Below are 20,674 nucleotides of genomic sequence, written 5' to 3' on the forward strand. Positions count from 1 at the left end.
TAGAAGTTGCTCAGTTCATCTGTCTGTTCCACTAATAGAATATTACATATCACCCTCATGTTGTGGAAATGGGTGTGTATGCATATGTCTGTCTGTCTCATTGAGAACCATCTCAAATTTTTTTGTTATAATCTGACATTATTTACAGTAACCATGAATAAATAATCATATGTAACTCTTGGATTTTTGTTTTGTTATTTTTTTCCCCTTTAGCCCAAAACTAAATGTGACCCTTATGTACTTGAGCATGGGGATGAAGTGAAAATTGGAGAGACTGTGTTGTCGTTTCATATTCACCCTGGCAGCGATACCTGTGATGGCTGCGAACCAGGGCAGGTTAGAGCTCACCTTCGTCTTGATAAGAAAGATGAACTTTTTGGTATGTGAAACATACTGTTTATGTGTGTGATGACTTTTTAATTCACCAAAGTGTTCTAAAAAATGTATCAGTTGCTACCAGCTTCATATCTAATTGATATAATACTCTTATTGAGATACATTTATATTTCAGTGAATACTATCAGATGAGGCTAAAAAAATAACATGTTTTGAAATGGGAGACCTAGGTAGTAGATTATGATTGTAGTTGATTTTTCTATGTAATGGTTTAGTTGTACTGTTATAGCATTAGGTTACTTTCTGACCAGGAATGATAATCGATAGCTCTGCTGTTGCTAATCCATCTGTAGGCTTTTTATCTTTTTAATTATTTATTTGGTTGTCCGTGCCAGGTCTTAGGTGTGGCACACGGGGTCTTAGGTGTGGCCCGCGGGCCCTTTCTTGCTGTATGCAGGATGTAGGTCCCTGACCAGGAGTGAACCTATACCCCCTGTGTTGGGAGCACAGAGTCTTACCACTGAGCTACCAGGGAAGTCCCAAGTCTGTGGGGCTCTGAAGCAGCACTGCAGGGTAGCTAACTGTCCTTCAGAGGAGTAATTGTGATACAGTTAAATAAAGATTTGTCGTGTTAGTCACTAAGTTGTGCTCGGCTCTTTTGCAACCCCATGGACTATAGCCCACCAGGCTCCTCTGGCCATGGGATTCTCCAGGCAAGAATACTGAAGTGGGTTGCCTGTTCTTTCTCCAGAGGATCTTCCCGACCCAGGGATCGAACCTGCCTCTCCTACATTGGCAGGTGGATTCTTTACCACTGAGCTTACCTGGGAAGCCCAAGGTTTCTCTTTAACATCTATTTACTGTTATAAAAAGTAATCCACAGTTAAACTTTGATGTAAAATAGTAAGATAGAAAATAATAGGCAAGGTATTAAGATTTATTGGTTGATATGTCTGCTTTCCTAATTACAGTTTGTTGATGTATTATCTGTGTATATACCATTATTTTCTATAATAGTACTGTAAAAGGTTGCTATCTTGTTAAAACTTTCTTATTCAAGGCTTTAAAAATTGAAAGAGTAATTTTCCCTACCTTATTTTTTCCTCTTAATGCTCACTAAATGTTCATTGTGTATTTTTTGTTTTCCTATGTACTACATTATGAAAACGAGTAGGGCACACTACACAATAATGTGACTCTTGAATTCTGGTTTTTCTTTTGCACAGACTTACGTTCTTTCAGAGAACTCACAATATTTCTACATCTGGGATACTGTTACAATAACCATACTGAGAAATTAAGATGTTCAGTATTTCTTTCAGTATCTAAACTGTAACATTCTTACACTCTTTGGGGTTTGATTTACTTTCCAATTAGATTTAATTACCAAAATGCTGAAAGGACATCATCACAACCCAAGATACTTTTATATTAATGTATTTGAACTTTTTGTTAATCTGGAGATGGAATACTAGTACTATTAATTTTTCGTTATTAAATAAACAGTATTATATCAAACTTAGTGTTTTTTTTTTAACTCAATTTTTCCTTGTAGTTGGTCCAACACTAAGTAAGGAGGAAAAAGAGTTGGAAAGGAGGAAAGAATTAAAGAAAATACGAGTAAAATATGGTTTGCAGGTAAGGGAGTTAAATATTGTTACATGTGCTAAACTGGGTGTCTGGTTTTGTGTAAAAGTGCCTTTAGATCAGCATGCTGTGCTGAGTTGCTCAGTCATGTCCGACTCTTTGCGATCCCATGGGCTGTAGCCCACCAGGCTTCTCTGTCCATGGGATTCTCCAGGCGAGAATATTAGAGTGGATTTCCAGGCCCTCCTCCAGGGGATCTTCCCAACCCAAGGACTGAACCCAGGTCTCCTGCATTGCAGGTGGATTCTTTACCATCTGAGCCACCAGGGAAGCCCAAGAATACTGGAATGGATAGCCTATCCCTTCTCGAGGGGGTCTTCCCAACCCAGGAATTGATCATTGCTCCTGCATTGCAGGCAGATTTTTGGACCAGCTGAGCTACCAGGGAAGCCCTTAGATAAGCATAGTCAATTTTTATATACAAAAGAGATGAGCTGCTTGTAATTATTTTGAGATTCATGTAATTCCTTCTAGTTGTTTACTGTTTACTTCAACAACTATTGAGATTAGAGCAGAAAAGTGATGATAATACTCTACATTTCAGTAGCCATTTCTGATTTTTAAAAAACTTACATTAAAACGATACCATTGAAAAATACAGTCAGAGTGCTAATGCTGCCTGATTTTAAGACTTTTTATAAACTCTTATAATACAGAGAGTAGCATTGGCAAAAAGAGAAACAAATATGTTGATGGACAGACTAGTGAGTCCAGAAATAGACCTATATAGACAGATTCATAGACAGATGTGTGTGTGTGTGTATATGTGTGTGTGTGTGCATATGTGTGTGTGTGTGTGTATGTATGATTTTCAGGAAAGGTATAAAGCCAGTTTCGTGGAGAAACGATAGTCTTTTTCCAACAAACAGTGCTGAACTAATTGGAAAGTCAACACAGCACATACCACAACGAAAGCAGGAACAGCAGCCTTGATCCACGCCTCATAACATACAAAAATGAACTCAGAATGGACTGTACATATACATCTAAAACTTAAAACTACAAGACTTCTAGAAGCAAACCTTAAAGAGTTAGGCAAAGAATTTCTAGATATTTAACACTAAAAGCACAATCCTTAAAAGCACAAATTGTACTCCTCCAAAATTTCTATTCTTCCAAAGATTTTGTTAAGAGAATGAAAAGATAAGCCACAGACTGGCAAAAATATTTGTAAATCATGTATCTGATGAAGTTTACAAAGAACTCTCAAAATTCAGCAAAGGAAAACAGTTTAAAAATGAGCAAATGATTTGAATAGACACTTCACCAAAGCACATGGCAGTTATGAAAAGATGTTTAGTATCATTAGTTACTGCTGCTGCTGCTGCTTCTAAGTCGCTTCAGTCGTGTCCAACTCTGTGCAACCCCATAGACAGCAGCCCACCAGGCTCCGCCCGTCCCTGGGATTCTCCAGGCAAGAACAATGGAGTGGGTTGCCATTTCCTTCTCCAGTGCATGAAAGTGAAAAGTGAAAGTGAAGTCGCTCAGTCATGTCCAACTCTTAGTGACCCCATGGACTGCAGCCCACCAGGCTCCTCCATCCATGGGATTTTCCAGAAATGCAAATTAAAACCATTTAAGACTATATTGTGTTGCTGGCATGTGGAAGGACTGAAACTCTCATACAGTGCTGATGAGACCACACATGGTACAGTGGCTTTGGTAAAGAGTTTAATATTTTGTCCAAAAGTTATGTGTACACCTACTACTTCACCATTCTACTTCAAAGTATTTACCCAAGAGAAGTGAACGCACGTGTTCATACAAAGACTAGGGAACAAATGGTCACAACAGCTTTTTTCCTAATAGCCAAAAACTGGAAAAAAAACTCGTGTCCATCATTAATAGATGAACTGTGTTAATTATATATGTTAAACACTCCTAACAATAAAAAAAAGAAACAAACATAGGCTATTAATACAGATTACAATGTAGATGGATCTCAAAATGATTATGCTGAGTGAAAGCCAGGCGTAAAGAGTACAGATGACTATTGAACAACACAGGGATTAGCTGTGCCGAGTCTCACCTTGGTGGAAAAATCTTCATGTCTGTACTCAGCCCTCCATAACTACAGTTCATCTGTATCTGGTGTTCTGCATCTGCAGATTCAACCAATTACAGATAGGGTAGTACTGTCATATTTACCAATGGAAAAAAAATCTGTGTATCAGTGAACCTTCACAGTTCAAATTCATGTTGTTCAAGGATTAACTATACATACTATAGACTTCAGGTCTATAAAATTCTAGGGAAAAAAGGACAAGGATACTTTTGCGGGAGATGAATATCTATTATCCTAATTGTGATGGTTTCATAAGGGTATCAGTTCAGTCGCTCAGTCGTGTCCAGCTCTATGTGACCTCATGGACTGCAGCAGACCAGGCTTCCCTGTCCATCACCAACTCCAAGAGCTTGCTCAAACTCATGTCCATCGAGTCGGTGATGCCATCCAACCATCTCATCCTCTGTCAACCCCTTCTTCTCCTGCCCTCAATCTTTATCAGCATCAGGGTCTTTGCCAATGAGTCGATTCTTTGCATCAGGTGGCTAAAGTATTAGAGTTTCAGCTTCAGCATCAGTCCTTCCAGTGAATATTCAGGACTGATTCCCTTTAGGATGGACTGGTTGGATCTCCTTGCAGCCCAAGGGACTCTCAAGAGTCTCCTCCAGCACCACAGTTCAAAAGCATTGATTCTTTGGTGTTCAGCTTTCTTTATAGTCCAACTCTCAGATCCACACATGACTCTTGGGAAAACCATAGCTTTGACTAGATGGGCCTTTGTTGGTAACGCAATGTCTCTGCTTTTTAATATGCTGTCTAGGTTGGTCATAGCTTTTCTTCCAAGGAGCAAGCGTCTTCTAATTTTGTGGCTGCAGTCACCATCTCCAATGATTTTGGAGCCCTCAGAAATAAAGTCTGTCAATGTTTCCATTGTTTCCCTATATATTTGCCATAAAGTGATGGGACCAGATGCCATGATCTTAAGTTTTCTTAATGTTGAGATTTAAGCCAACTTTTTCACTCTCCTCTTTCATTTTCATCAAGAGGCTCTTTAGTTCTTCTTCGCTTTCTGCCCTAAGGGTGGTGTCATCTGTGTATCTGAGGTTACTGATATTTCTCCCAGCAATTTTGATTCCAGTTTGTGCTTCATCAAGCCCGGCATTTCACCTGATGTACTCTGCATGTAAGTTAAATAAGCAGGGTGACAGTATACAGCCTTGATGTACTCCTTTCCCGGCTTGGAACCAGTAGGTTGTTCCATGTCCAGTTCTAAGTTCATAAGTGTATGCAAATCTCAAAAGTATCTAATTGTACACTTCATGTATAATTTATTGTTTGTTAATTATGTATCAATAAGGCAGTTAAAAATTACCATTTAATTCAATAATAGAGCAAGAAAGTAATTAATATTGACAGTTTACATCGGAGAAACTAGATCTGGTCACCCAGCTACTAAATGACAGAGCTAGATACAGAATTGTAGGTCTTAAGTGTATTTGTCCAGTGCTTTTTATACTTTATGAAGATATCAGAGAAGATGCTGCCAAAATTTTGCTGAAAAATTGTATTTTTTGTTGTTGCTGTTGTACTAAAAGAGAAATCATAATAGAAAAAATGTCAAGAGGTTAATTTGGGAGGAAAGTAGAAGATCTATAAGGAGAGAATAAAATGTTTTCTCAAAATTTTAGCTCAATTTCTGCATCATTTTCTGAGGGCGAATACCCATTAGGATTGGTGGTTCTTCATTTCTCTGTTTTGAAAGCAAAATTAAGTAAAAACTTCTGTGCTGCTTTCCTTACCTTGCTAGCAGTCTGTGGTGTGTTTTTTGATGAATGTTTTTTACTTTTTATATGTGCGTGCTTAGTCATGTCCAACTCTTGCAACCCTATGGACTCTTGAGACCCTACGGACTGTAGCCCACCAGGCTCCTCTGTCCATGGGATTTTCCAGGCAAGAATAGTGGAGTGGGTTGCGATTTCCTACTCCAACTTTTTATATAAAGGTTAGCAAATAGTAACAAAAGGGAAGAGAATTCTTCTTTGATACCCCACACTGAATTGCCTCTTTTGTTCCGCTGGCTTGTCTTGGGCATCCCTTTATTGTTGAACAGTCATACTGTAGCATGCTGAAGATTGTATGTCTGTATTTGAGGATTATAAATTTATTTGCATTCTGCCACCTTACATAGAGCTTAATTTACTCTTTACTCAGTAATCTTTGTTGCTACTGCTGCTGCTGCTGCTAAGTCGCTTCAGTCGTGTCCAACTCTGTGCGACCCCATAGACGGCAGCCCACCAGGCTCCCCCATCCCTGGGATTCTCCAGGCAAGAACACTCGAGTGGGTTACCATTTCCTTCTCCAATGCAGGAAAGTGAAAAGTGAAAGTGAAGTCGCTCAGTCCTGTCCAACCCTCAGCGACCTCATGGACTGCAGCCTTCCAAGCTGCTCCGTCCATGGGATTTTCCAGGCAAGAGTACTGGAGTAGGGTGCCATTGCCTTCTCCAATTTTTGTTGAGTGACTGATTAATCATATAGCGAAGCTGTATTGAAGAAAAACCTATTATTGTTGCCATTGTAAAAGAGTATTTGTTTTTTATCTGTTTTTTAAAAGACTTTCTACATTTTTCCCTTTTAAGGAACAGTATCAAAACTTTTAGATCTTTTGGAACTTTCAGTTCCTTAGAGAAAAGGAGAAATAGATTTTTTCTCCAACCCCAGGGGTTCTCTATGTTTCTTTTAATACTAGTAGTCATATGAGAATATGAATACATATCATTAATTCAAAATATACTGTATTTTTTACTATATTTTCATATAATTACATATTATAATTTATATATGGTTTATATTATCTTCTATATACAATTTATATTGTAGCACAACTTGAAATAATAAACATTTTAAAGGGGATAGACTAAAAATATTAATAGCATAAATGTCTTACTTTGTGTCATGTCTTAATTTATATCATGACTTATTTAATAGAGACCACACTGAACCATATTCACTAAGCAAGGCAAATATACAGACATATTTTCAATTTTGTTTTCCTCAATGAATATTTCATGTTTATAAAGAATACAGACTATGAAGATGAAAAGGCATTGAAGAATCCAAAATATAAAGATAGAGCTGGAAAACGTAGGGAGCAGATTGGAAGTGAAGGAACTTTCCAAAGAGATGATGCTCCTGCATCTGTTCATTCGTAAGTATTAAATTTTAGTTGCTTGAAATAGTCTTTGTACCATAATCACACTCATAGGACAAATCTGATTTATAGGACTGTGGAAGTTCTGTTTATATTTTCCTCTAATATTGATATTCTGCTATTCCCTGGAAAATTACTGATCGTATACATGAATATGGATACATACATATTTATCACATATAAACTTAAACACACACACATATGTATATGCATAGCTAACATTCTAGCCACCCAGCTTAGTGACCATACATTTATATACTGTGTATTTAGAAGGCTGGGCTGTAAGAAATTGGTAATAGACTGATACTTTTAATAGTTATTTCAGTACTCAACTGCTTCTGTTCTTGACCCTGAAACATTATTTTTCTTACTATTTTTGATTCAGTTCTTTCCTCTTGGTTAAGTAGCATTGATAAGCATGAAAACTGTAATTCTGAAACCTACAATATGATTATATTTCTACCTTTAATCATATATTAGCTACATTTTTTTCTCAGAATATAAATTCTAGGTTTAGTTATTTAAATTTTTCATGTAGAACTAGCAATTATTAAATTTTGACTTAATATATTTTACTGGCTCTAAGATGTATTACTTGGATAGAATTTTACAGTTACATATAATAGCAATTTTTTCATAATGGTACATAAACTAACAGGGCATCTTTGAATTTATGGAGTCAGATTTTATGAAATACAACATTTTAGACTACATATACCAAACAACTTGACAAATATTTTTAAGGTTTAATATTTTTAAAATAATTGCTGGACAACATGAAGATTATATTACAGTTAATAAATAATTAAATACATTGGTCTGAGGGCGTTGCTTCGTCTATTTTTATTGAAGAGCTAATTTAACATTTTGTGGAATTGAAAAGACAATGTGATAGAACATAAAATTAAAATACCCTTAAATTAGACCATAAAATCATAAAATGCAACTAGTTAATGAAAGGTTTATTTTCATTTTAACTTTTTAAATTGATGTTAAATTCACAAATGTTAAGCATCAATATCAATGATATATCATAAGATGAACACATTGCAGAATCCAGTCTTGGATTAAGAAATAGAAAATCACAAGTAACCCCAGAAGCCTGGCCTCCTAGTGTCCCCTCTGAATCACCATTCCTCTCTCCTCCCCAGAAGTGACTCTTCTGCTGACTTCCAACAGTGTCAGATTAATTTTACTTAATTTTTAATTTTAAGTATATGGAGTAATTCAGTATTTATTTTGTGTCTGTATTCTTTTTATCCAGCATTACTTTGTGAGGTGCATTTTATTTTCATTGCTGTATATTCTCCTGTATAAATATGACACAATTTATCCACTTTGCCACTGATGGACATCTGAATTATTTCTAATTTGTGGTTATTGTTAGATTTGGCTGCAAAAATTCTCATCCATGTCTTTTTGGTGCACCGTATACATGCTTTTCTGTTTAGTATATGTAGGACTAGAATTTGTGTGTCTTCAGCTTTATTAGGGAAAGCCAAGTAGTTTTCTAAAGTAGTTGTACCAATTATTTTTAATTCATTAGTTTATTATAAATGTGACTTAAATGGTCTCAAAATCAACTATCATCTTAATTTCCCCTAAAGTGAAATTACTGATAGCAATAAAGGTCGGAAGATGTTGGAGAAGATGGGATGGAAAAAAGGAGAGGGCCTAGGGAAGGATGGTGGAGGCATGAAAACTCCGGTAAGACTTGTGATTTCTTTGATTAGTTACTCTTGTAACAGATATATTTACTGTATACTTACTATATGCTAGGCGTTGCTATAAGTGCTAGGAGTATGGTAGCAAGCAAAGAGACATGGTAACTACCTTTGCGGCAATCACAATTACCAAATTTTTGTGTTTATGATTTGTTTTGTTTTTAGGAAGCCTCTTAGAGACTTCCTAAACCTCTAAATAATCCGTGTTTTTCCCCTGAGGCAGAAGTTCTTCTGTGCCTTTTATTTTCAGTGGCTTTGTTTACTACTGTGCCTTGTCCTAACATGCAGGAACAATCGAGTGTTACCTTACCAACAGTCAGCTTCTGTACTAGCTGGAGAATCTGTTTTAGGTTCAAGATTCAGAGCATGTAACCCACAGTAGAGTGAATCGTGTCTAGAAAACAGTACAGTGGTTTAATTCTGCAGTCCCATGGGTCATTGGCGGTTCAGATTCTCTTTCACAGAAACCTTACAAAGTAGTAATACGACCAGAGAACATTCTTGATAATGACTTGGTACCTAACGAAATAATGGAAGATTTAATGTAGATCCTCTCATTGGAGGTACAGAGGAAAGAACATGGGTTTTGCAGTCAGGTTAGAGTGTGGGCTCTCTCACTTGCTGTATGACTTAGGGCACATTTGGATTTCAGTCTTCACCTGTTAAAATGGGGATAATGAGAACTTTTTCAGGAATATCCGAAAATAAAGCCCCTAGGTTGATGCCTGACGTACATTAGACACTCAGTAATTTGTGGCTTTTAATGGTTCTCAAAATAATGAGAAGTTCTCTGCTCCTTTTATGAAAACAAACTCTTTATGAGTCAGAGGTTTAACTTATCCTTCACTTGGTTAGGTGAGGCTCAGACTGTAGGTTTACATACATTCATTGCTTTTACTTTTGTAGTTGGAGTAGATGACAGATTGATTGTGCGGCATCTCAGTGAAATACGGTGATTGCTGTTTAAGGACCACTCTGTTTTATTATAATAGAGTCCACTGTTCTTATTGATAAGCAAGACAGTGTAGAAAAATGAGTGTAAGTTCCACATATCACCATGTATGTAATACCCCTGTATGTATTAGATGCATTTGACAGCTTTTTCTTATGCATCAGTCTTTTCTAATTGAAAGAATTGTAGTTAAAAGTGTCAGACTGGATAAAGCAGCTCTCAGTGTGTTTAGGTGCTGCAGTAAGTTCTCTTCTCAACTCTTGGTAACAGATCCAGCTTCAGCTTCGGCGAACACATGCAGGCTTGGGGACAGGCAAGCCGTCTTCAATTGAGGATGTTCACCTTCTCCAAAACAAGAGCAAAAAGAACTGGGAGAAAGCACGAGAGAGGTTTGCTGAAAATTTCCTGGAAACTAAATCTCAAAAAGATGGACCAGGGACTGTGCCTTGGGTCAAAGGGACTGTAGAGTGAAGGTCAGTCATAGAACACAATTAACCTTTTTTATAGAGTTTGGAAACTCTTGTATAATTGCAGAAATTTCCCCTCAAAAAGAGTCAGTGACATGAGGGAACTGTGTCAGTTTACCCCCTCATGATTCAAAAATTTGTAATAAAGTGTGGTTTGCAGAGCTTTTAAAAAACATTTTTAAAAAACTAATAAATAGTGACTGAATCAAGTCATGCTGTGAGTGGACTAAAGTTCACGGGGCATGGATGGGCTTATCAAACTTTGCTAGTTTACTTTGTCATTTGCAAGACCCATATAAACAACTAGCCATATAAGCAAAATTCATGAAACCACTAACTTAAATGTACATTTGTCTTTGTCTCCTTATATTCATTATTGTAAGATGCATAACAGAAGAAACATGAAAAGTTTATAGAAACAACCTGACTGTATGCATCCTTGTTTATACCCTTTAGGACCTAGATAGAAAATGTTGAAAAACATAGGTAGTGGTGTATACATTATATTTGAAATAACTCAAGACATATTATTGAAGAACTAATGAGCAGGTGACATGTAGAAAATCAGTCTTCCATTGTTTTCTTCTGTGAAGAATCTGTGGATTTGTATTATATATTAAGCATTTACATTTGGTTTCTTTCATAGCTAAAATATGAACAATTGAGTACAGAATTGAAATATTCAATGTGCTGGCGTTTGTAGTTTTGATAAATCCCATTGCTGGCAATGGAGTCGTGCCAGAAAAATTTGATTTCTATTGCAAAAGGATTAGAGACTTCCCTGGTGGCTCAGACGGTAAAGCGTCTGCCTACAATGCGAGAGACCTGGGTTCGATCCCAGGGTCGGGAAGATCCTCTGGAGGAGGAAATGGCAACCCATTCCAGTACTCTTACCTGGAAAATCCCATGGATGGAAGAGCCTGGTAGGCTACAGTCCATGAGGTTGCAAAGAGTTGGACACGAATGAGCGACTTCACCTTGCTTCCTTACCTAGCCAAGGCTCCAAACTCAAGATATTTATTGAAAATATCTTCAGATGCAATAAAAACATTGTAACATCAAAAAAAATAATTCATTGAACCAATAATTTAAACATTCTGGTCTGCTTTGAACTCAAGAGCAGGCAGAATTTCCCTCTGTAGACTGACAGCGCAGTAATGAAGCCAGCCAGAGTTTCCCTCTGAGAATTGACGGCGCAGTGATGAGAGGAGACTAGTTCAGATCTGGGGAGGCTGCAGCGCAGCTGTCTGAGTGCAGGTGTCACTGCGCTGCCGGTTACCGCTGTTTTTCCCTTTGTGGTCAACTTTCCTGTCAGCTTTTTGCTGGGAAATCAATGCTGAGACTGATCTTTTATCACAGTGAATATAAACTATAGCTCTGTCATCCACTATAATGAAATGTCTTCAAGATACAGAAATAGGAAAGGAAAATTCCGGGGGGGAAAAATATGCAATAGGGAAGATAGTTCAGAAAGAAAAGCTACCTGTTGGAATTTCTAATCTTAATGGTAGAGGGTACTTAAGAAGGAGGGGTGTGGAAAGAAAATGTATTACTATAGGTGAGACATACGACCAAATTTGTCAAGTCATTGCCGATGGGAAAATCAGAGGTCCTATAACTCTAAAGATGGATTAAGTATTTTTCTGTATCCTTCCTGCCCACTTACATACCCTAACACACACACACACACACACAAACACACATGGCCACATACATACCCTAACCCACACACACCTCTTCCTGGCCGCTTACATACCCTAACACATACACACAACTCACAAGACTTGGAGGCAATAGGAATGTCCTGGATTATTTTCTCTAAAGTAGAAAAATTACTCGTGTAAACATGGTTCTGATACTGGTGCCCTGTATACAGGTAACAACATAGGACCTTCAGAGTGAACTTGCTTCTGATAGATCTCACTCACTGGGTTAGTATACAGCTGTACATATAATATTTCTCACTTTTATTATTAGATTGTGGAAAACTTTTTCATTGTTTTCCTTTGTTAAGAAAATGGAAACTTGAAAATGGTGATAAAAATTGATACATATATGGTATTTGCATTATTAAAACCCTTGGCAGATCTAAAGTCTCAGGGCTATACTGTATACTGGTTAAAGCACTGAATAATGTCTGGTTCTATTTCTACTTGTGAAATGAGATAATATTTAACTCACATGTTTGTCTCAAATAAAAAATAAGAAAATGTATATAAAAGCACTTTGTAAACTATGAAAGTAGTACAAATGTGAGCTTCTGTTTGTTCAGAAGCATAAATGTGGATTATGTACAATTTGAATTATGCATAAAATTGTTTTGTGTCTAATATTTAAAATTTTAGTTTATTTACACAGTTTATTACTAAATTACATTTAGTAATTTAATAGCCTTTAAGTGTTTGTTTAACGTGAAGCTGCGAGTTGCTGAATTTTGAGAATTCTAACATATTTTGCCAGAACATGAGAAGTTGGCAAAATTGAGAACAGAAGATACCGTCACCATTATAGTAAAATAACAGAAATTGTCTTCTAAATTAAATAGCTAAGAAGCACTTTTTCTCAGAAAGGGAGGGGTTTTATTTTTCTTCTGTTTTTAAAGGCTTTTACTTCTGTTCAATTTATTCCAGTTGTGAACTTACGAAGTTATGGTTCACCCAGTTAAAATACCTCCCAGCTTTTCATGTAAAAGATTATTTCTTAATTTGGCACATTTTCAAAGAGCAGCCAAAAGAAGACATAAATTTCCACCGAGGAGAAGAGGTATCAGAGACTGTGTACAGAGGCCGTCCTGTTGAGTCGCAGGGCAGAGGGCTGTGCTGGGCAGGGAGCCGGAAATGCGTTTCTGGCCCCAGCACCTGAAGGTTCTCAGGGACTGTTGAAAGTGTTGTCCCCATTGTGTTCTAAGTGTGCTTCTTATTTTTTTAGGGCATCACCTACATCTCTGCCGTGAATCCTTAAAACATTTCATTTTAAACTTTTTTCGGGCTTTAAAGTGGAAATACATTTGCATTCTTTAAAATGAGTCAGTGTTTACCTGTGTGTCTATGTGTATCAGGGCCCGGGCTCTTTCTCTTTGTCTTTCTGCTTTACTATTCTTAGTTCTGGCTTATGTCCTTGTAATTGCAAAATGACTTTTGAAACTCCAGTCATCACGTTCAAGTCCAAAATAGGGGAAAGAGCAATATTCCTGTTGTTTCTCCTTTATCAGGAAAGCAAAAGCTTACTCAGAAACTCTTATAACAGACTTCCCCCTGGGGTCATTAGCCAGAACTTGGTAACATGACTGCCCATGGCTACAAAGAAAGTTGAAAAGGTGGCCAACAGGATGGTCTCTGTTGCCTTAAACCAATTGTGAGCCATCACAAGGTGGAACATGTTGCTGTTCAAACAAAATCAGGCTTCGGTGAGCAAGGCAGAAGGAGGTCAGTGACTATTGAATGGGCAGTAACTGTGAGATAATCCAGCTGTCCATCAGTGGTGACTGGGGGGTTGGTTAAATTGTAATGCAGGCCTGCTATGTAATACTGTAGCCGTTCAGGTAAGTAAGATAGAACTTTCTATATGATGATGGAGAAGAATATTCTTATTACATTGCTGATTTTAGAAAAGTATGTTTTACATAATCCCACTTAAAAATACATATAAGGGTCATATCAAATGATTAGTTACCCATAGAGTGAGCAGATTTTCACTTTTTATTATTTCTACATTTGAACTTTAACACAGATAAAGCCTGTATTGTTAACTGTGTGTACTCAGAGACATTATAGTAAGTAGGAATATAACACCAGGAAGTGGAGAGGCCTTCAGGGCACAAGCCCAGGTTGTTTTCTTTACGCTCATACACCCAGTTTCATTTACCATCTGTACTCCTACTGCTTCCAGGTTGTCTTAGCCAGGATACATATCCAAGCAGCTTATTCAGGATGGAAGAGTCTTCTCCAAACCTGATCTTTTTCAGTTTACTCTTGGCAAGCAGCATCATCTACCGAGTTATGCAAGTCAGAACCTAGCAGTCAGTCTCCATTTCACTACCACACCCTTTTTCCTCTGCCCCTTGACTTCCAATATATTGAGTCAATTCACTGTCACTACGCACCCAGATTATTCTACTAGCTTCCTAACCCTGCAGTCACTCCTTCCCTCTAGTCCATCTTCCACTCTGCAGAACACGGTGTCCTCACAACTCTTTATTCGTCATCTTCTGCTTAAATCCTTGCGTGGCTTTCCACTCTGAGGACAGAAGCAAAGCCCGAGCCCCTGAGGCCCCAGCTGGCCCAGCCACTGCCAGCCTCTCCAGTCCTGTCTTGTGCTGCCCTCCCGCTCATTCGCTGGGCTTTTTGTCAGTTCCTCAAACACACCATGTCCTCTCTCATCCCAGGGCTGCCTGTATGTTCCGTCTGGAGTGCTTTTCCTCTGCCTGCTTACCTAGTTACCTTTGACTTGTTCTTTAGCTCTCCGCTAATGGATTCTTCTACAGAGATGGCTCCCTTGTCTCCTGAGATTAATTGCCTTTGGTTCATGTTCTTGAAAATCCAGATGTGTTTCATTTAGCCTACTTAACTTGGGTTCACAGCTAAGTGTTATTGTGATTCGTATGATACTTGTCTGTCCATGTGAGCTCTTACACACACAGAAGAGGTGCCTAGCATCGTACAGCATGGACACACAGAAGAGGAAGAGCAGGTTGGGTTTGAGGAACCACAGTGGTTTGATATCAATGGAGATTTATGTGACTGAGGAAATGGAAGACATCGAGGCTACAAGAGAAGGTGAAGCAAAAGCTTTCAAGCCATTTTGACCATGATCTGCATTAAGAAATACAGTTTATGTCACAGCTCACTACATGAGGGTCTGTGTGTGCATATATAACAGGTTTTATAGATACCAATACTAGGGCTTTCCTGATTGCTCAGTTGGTAAAGAATCTGCCTGCAATGCAGGAGACTCTGGTTTGATTCCTGGGTGGGGAAGATTTGCTGGAGAGGGGATAGGCTACCCACTTCAGCATTCTTGGGCTTCCCTTGCAGCTCAGCTGATTAAAGAATCTGCCTGCAATGCAGGAAACCTAGGTTCGATCCCTGGGTTGGGAAAATCCCCTGGAGAAAGGAAAGGCTACCCACTCCTGTTTTCTGGCCTAGAGAATTCCATGGACTGTATAGTCCATGGGGTCACAAAGAGCTGGACACGACTGAGTGACTTTCACTTAGCCATTAGTTCATGTAATGCACTTTTATTTTTGTTTTCCAAATTACTGATCCCAACCACTGCATTGACTTTATAATCCATTAATGGGCTGAGCCTTACAGTTAGAAGAACACTGATCTAAAACTTGGTTTTCAAACTGTTTGACAGAACCTGTGGCATTGTCTTAGGAGCTACAAGTGTGTGAGTGTGAGAATGAGAGAGAGAGAGAGAGAGGTGGGAACAGGATGGGATGCTAAACTGGTGAGTCCAGTTCTCATGCCATTGACAGAATAGGAGCGGGTTCAATTCAGTTCAGTCGCTCAGTCATGTCCGACTTTTTGCGACCCCATGAATCGCAGTACACCAGGCCTCCCTGTCCATCACCAACTTTCGGAGTTCACGCAAACTCAGGTCCATTGAGTCAGTGATGCCATCTAGCCATCTCATTCTCTGTCGTCCCCTTCTCCTCCTGCCCCCAATCCCTCCCGGCATCAGAGTCTTTTCCAATGAGTCAACTCTTTGCATGAGGTAGCCAAAGTACTGGAGTTTCAGCTTTAGCATCATTCCTTCCAAAGAACACCCAGGGCTGATCTCCTTTAGAATGGACTGGTTGGATCTCCTTGCAGTCCAAGGGACTCTCAAGAGTCTTCTCCAACACCACAGTTCAAAAGCATCAATTCTTCAGCGCTCAGCTTTCTTCACAGTCCAACTCTCACATCCATACATGAGTACTGGAAAAACCATAACCTTGACTAGACGGACCTGTTGGCAAAGTAATGTCTCTGCTTTTGAATATGCTATCTAGGTTGGTCATAACTTTCCTTCCAATGAGTAAGCATCTTTTAATTTCATGGCTGCAGTCACCATCAGCAGTGATTTTGGAGCCCCCAAAAATAAAGTCTGACGCTGTTTCCAGTTTTCCCATCTATATCCCATGAAATGATGGGACCAGATGCCATGATCTTCATTTTCTGAATGTTGAGCTTTAAGCCAACTTTTTCACTCTCCTCTTTCACTTTGATCAAGAGGCTTTTTAGTTCCTCTTCACTTTCTGCCATAAGGGTGGTGTCATCTGCATATTTGATTATTGATATTTCTCCCAGCAATCTTGATTCTAGCTTGTGCTTCTTCCAGCCCAGCGTTTCTCATGATGTACTCTGTTAAATAAGCAGGGTGACAATATACAGCCTTGACGTACTCCTTTTCCTATTTGGAACCAGTCTGTTGTTCCATGTCGAGTTCTAACTGCTGCTTCCTAACCTGCTTAATTAGAAAATTAGAGATACCAAGGGAACATTTCATGCCAAGATGGGCTTGATAAAGGGCAGAAATGGTAGGGACCTAACAGAAGCAGAAGATATTAGGAAGAGGTGGCAAGAATACACAGAAGAACTATACAAAAAAGATCTTCATGACCAAGATAATCACGATGGTGTGATCACTCACCTAGAGCCAAACATCCTGAAATGTGAAGTCAAGTGGGCCTTAGAAAGCATCACTACAAACAAAGCTAGTGGAGGTGATGGAATTCCAGTTGAGCTATTTCAAATCCTGAAAGATGATGCTGTCAAAGTGCTGCACTCAATATGCCAACAAATTTGGAAAACTCAGCAGTGGCCACAGGACTGGAAAAGGTCAGTTTTCATTCCAATCCCAAAGAAAGGCAATGCCAAAGAATGCTCAAACTACCGCACAATTGCATTCATCTCACATGCTAGTAAAGTAATGCTCAAGATTCTCCAAGCCAGGCTTCAGCAATACGTGAATCGTGAACTTCCAGATGTTCACGTTGGTTTTAGAAAAGGCAGAGGAACCAGAGATCAAATTGCCAATATCTGCTGGATCATGGAAAAAGCAAGAGAGTTCCAGAAAGACATCTATTTCTGCTTTATTGACTATGCGAAAGCCTTTGACTGTGTGGATCATAATAAACTGTGGAAAATTCTGAAAGAGATGGGAATAGCAGACCACCTGACCTGCCTCTTGAGAAACCTGTATGCAGGAGCGGGTTACCATTTCCTACTCTAGGGGATCTTCCTGACCCAGGGATGGAACTTTCTCTCTTGTGTCTCCTGCATTGATAGGTGGGTTCTTTACCACTGCACCTCCTGGGATATAAACAATACTTTTCAGATTTGTCCCTAAATCAGATATTCTTAGAGGAATCTTATAAACTCTGCCTTCAAAATATTTCAGTTATGTCTTTAAGGGTTTTGGATATGTAGACAACAGTAGAACCTTAGAGGCTGCAAGCCCCTCACTTGATTATGCCTCTTCTCTGACTACTGAAAATATTAGTACTTCTGCCTCATCAGACATTTGGGTTTTGTGGTCCTCAGTCTGAACAACAGAGCATTGAAGTACAAAGAAACAAAACAAAAACCATTTATCAAGTTGTTAAAAATTGGAGTTGATGGAAAACATTTAAATCAAAAGTCCCTGGAGGATGAGGAGCAGACACGCTTGGGGAGCTAATGTGATGGATGCACCCAGAGTCTTAAGTGTGCTGAGTGAGGATGACTCAGAAATTCTCCCGACAGAAAGCCAGCTTTCCTTATCTGTGTTAAAATGCCATGGTGTTTCATTGCCCAGAAAGCAAGACAGGGAAAAGTTGGTGGAATATTATTAAATATATTTAAACATGTGACAGTGTGTTACTTAGCTTCCAATTACTAGTAGACTTCAGAGGCCAGGAAGGTTGCCAGCTCATTCATCTGATCATTACTTACCTTGACCAAAGGCCCAGGAGAATATATACTGAAATAAAAAAGCTCTCATTAGCATTTAATGCTTTTCCTTAAAGCCTTCATTTTAATACTATGAAATCAGATTTCAGAGAATGTCATAATTAAGATTTTCATAAAGAGAAACATTTAATACTGTTTAAATATGTAATGACTCCCAGTGCTATCTGCACTCATTCACATCATAAACCCACTAAAATGGGCTTTAATTGCCACTATGATTATGCTCCCTTTACTTAACCTTACTGTACAACACCTTCAAGGCCAATTTATGAACCACACACACACAGAATTATTGCTGCTTTATTATAATCACACCTTATTAACCAGAAATGTTAATCTGGTTGTATTCATCAGACTGGGCTCTGAGTAACTGGCAGCTCTATTCAAAAATCAACTTTTCCTGGAAAGATGAATATTTGGTAACTTTAGAACACACCAGAAACTCCAAGGGCTACTCTGAAAAAAGAGTTCCAGAAGTGTTTGAAGCATGGAAACATTTGTGGAATAACTATATAATCTTCAAAGGTGATAACTTTGAAGGCAGAAGTGCATAGATGGATTGGCTTTGATAGATTTACTTGTAAGATTGGTCAGACGACTTGGTAGTCACAAGTCATGTTGAGTTTGACTGGATTAGCTTCTTTGGCAAATCAGGTGTGACATTTATGTTTTGATTTAAGAGTAGTCCCATCATGAGGGAGAATGATTTGGCAGACCCTTGTGGCTTATGTTCCTCTCCTCTCGAGAGTCATCCCGGGGGAACTTGCTCTTTCTGAAGTTCTTTGGATTGGTTTTGAGCTGCCTTTCAGATAAGTAAGAGAAAAAAGGAAAAAAAGAAGTCATTGTTACTGAATTTAAAATACATCAGAATTTGCCTAAATAGTAATCATAATAGCAACTCTGTAAGGTATGTCTTATCCGCATTTTACTGAAGAAACTGGATTTCAGAGAGATTGAAGTGGTTGCCAAGGTGACATCTAACAGAGGTAGTTGGAAGCTTAGATTTTAATGTTTTGTGTTTCAACATTTTTACTAATAACATTTGAGTACTTTTTTATTTTAAGAGTTTAATTCACATCTGGCTCTAAAGACTCCATCAACTCTTCACACACACACACCAGCCTTTCTTGTCAGTGTACAAATTTATAAACTCCGGAGGCATTCTTCATAGCACTTTCTAGGTATCTTTCTCAGAAAAGCCTATGAGGACTCCCTGCACTGGGCAGAGAGACGGAGGAAGACACAAGGGGGAAAGATGACCTCAGTGAAGTGCTGATTCCCAAGGAAGAGGGGCTCCTCATCAGGCACGTTCCTTTCTCACATCACCCCTACCCAGACCCAGGTCAGACAGTGTAATGTGCTATGGTAGGTAGATAATGCCTGCCACTTCCCCACCTCCCTAAGTGTCCATATCCTCACCCCTGGAACCACAGTATTACCTGGCAGGGGAGAACTCAGTTTGCAGATAGAATTAGGTTGCTGACCAACTGAACTTAAGTTCAGTAGACAGTCCTTTAAAATGTGGACAGGGGAGCCAGAGTGATGGGTTCTGAGAAAGACTGGTCCTTGCTGGCCTTGAAGAAGAAGCCAGAACATGGGCAGCCTCCAGAAACCAGAAAAAGCAAAAAAAAAAAAAAAAAAACACACACAAAAAACCAAAAACGAGATTCTCTCCTGGAGCCTCTGGAAAAGAACACAGCCCTGCCAACACTTTGAGATGCATTTTAAGACTTCTGACCAGCAGAACTGTAAGTTAATACATCTGTGTTGTTTTTAGCTACCAAGTTTGTGGACTCTGTTACAGCAGCCATACAAAACTCACGACGGCCAGCCTTGCTTCCTCTCAGCACCGGAGCTCATGGGCAGGAATAATCAGCATGGACCCAAGTGTCAGCAGACACTCAGGCCACGATACAGAGGTCAGGCAGTGGTGAAGAGGTGGGTCAGAAGAGAGTCACGGAAGGAGGTCAGCTGTTTGGTTCCACATCCGGCTGGGGCCCATGGATTGAGGTCCAGCCTCCAGTCTGCTGCTTATGAGCTGTGGTCTTTCGTAGGCTGTTTCACCTTGTTGAGGTGTGGGGCCTCATAGTAACACACGGGTGATTATACCTGTCCTGCTTGCAGGGTGCTGTGAGAACCGAAAGAATGGGGAATGGGAGAGCACGCTTACACACATTTTCAGTTCTGGGTAGTGAATCTCATAGTTAGTGCCTCACTTCTGTAGAAGAAGTGTGATCTACTATTGTTATTTTTAATAATAAACACATATAGGTGACTTTAAACACTTCCTTCTAAATCTGCAATTAACAGGAAAATCTAAACAGAACCACCGATTCACTCAGAGATTGCTGTTTCACTGACCTTTATGTTATCATGGTACATTAGAGCCAAAGGGGAC

General features: G+C 38.9%; 1 protein-coding gene across 2 annotated transcripts in view; it reads left to right on the forward strand.

Annotated features, from left to right (window-relative positions):
* Positions 1 to 12,678, forward strand: part of AGGF1 (angiogenic factor with G-patch and FHA domains 1) — a 42,751-nt gene extending 30,073 nt beyond the window's left edge. For both annotated transcript variants that reach the window (XM_069595349.1, XM_069595350.1), the window contains 5 exons: positions 214 to 379; positions 1,892 to 1,974; positions 7,066 to 7,193; positions 8,804 to 8,903; positions 10,143 to 12,678. In XM_069595349.1, the coding sequence (XP_069451450.1) occupies positions 214 to 379; positions 1,892 to 1,974; positions 7,066 to 7,193; positions 8,804 to 8,903; positions 10,143 to 10,343 (678 nt within the window). In that variant the 3' untranslated portion in view covers positions 10,344 to 12,678. The remainder of the gene's footprint in view (positions 1 to 213; positions 380 to 1,891; positions 1,975 to 7,065; positions 7,194 to 8,803; positions 8,904 to 10,142) is intronic.
* The last annotated feature ends 7,996 nt before the right edge of the window (positions 12,679 to 20,674 follow it).

This window comes from Ovis canadensis, chromosome 7, assembly GCF_042477335.2.
Source record: "Ovis canadensis isolate MfBH-ARS-UI-01 breed Bighorn chromosome 7, ARS-UI_OviCan_v2, whole genome shotgun sequence".
NCBI lineage: Eukaryota > Metazoa > Chordata > Mammalia > Artiodactyla > Bovidae > Ovis > Ovis canadensis.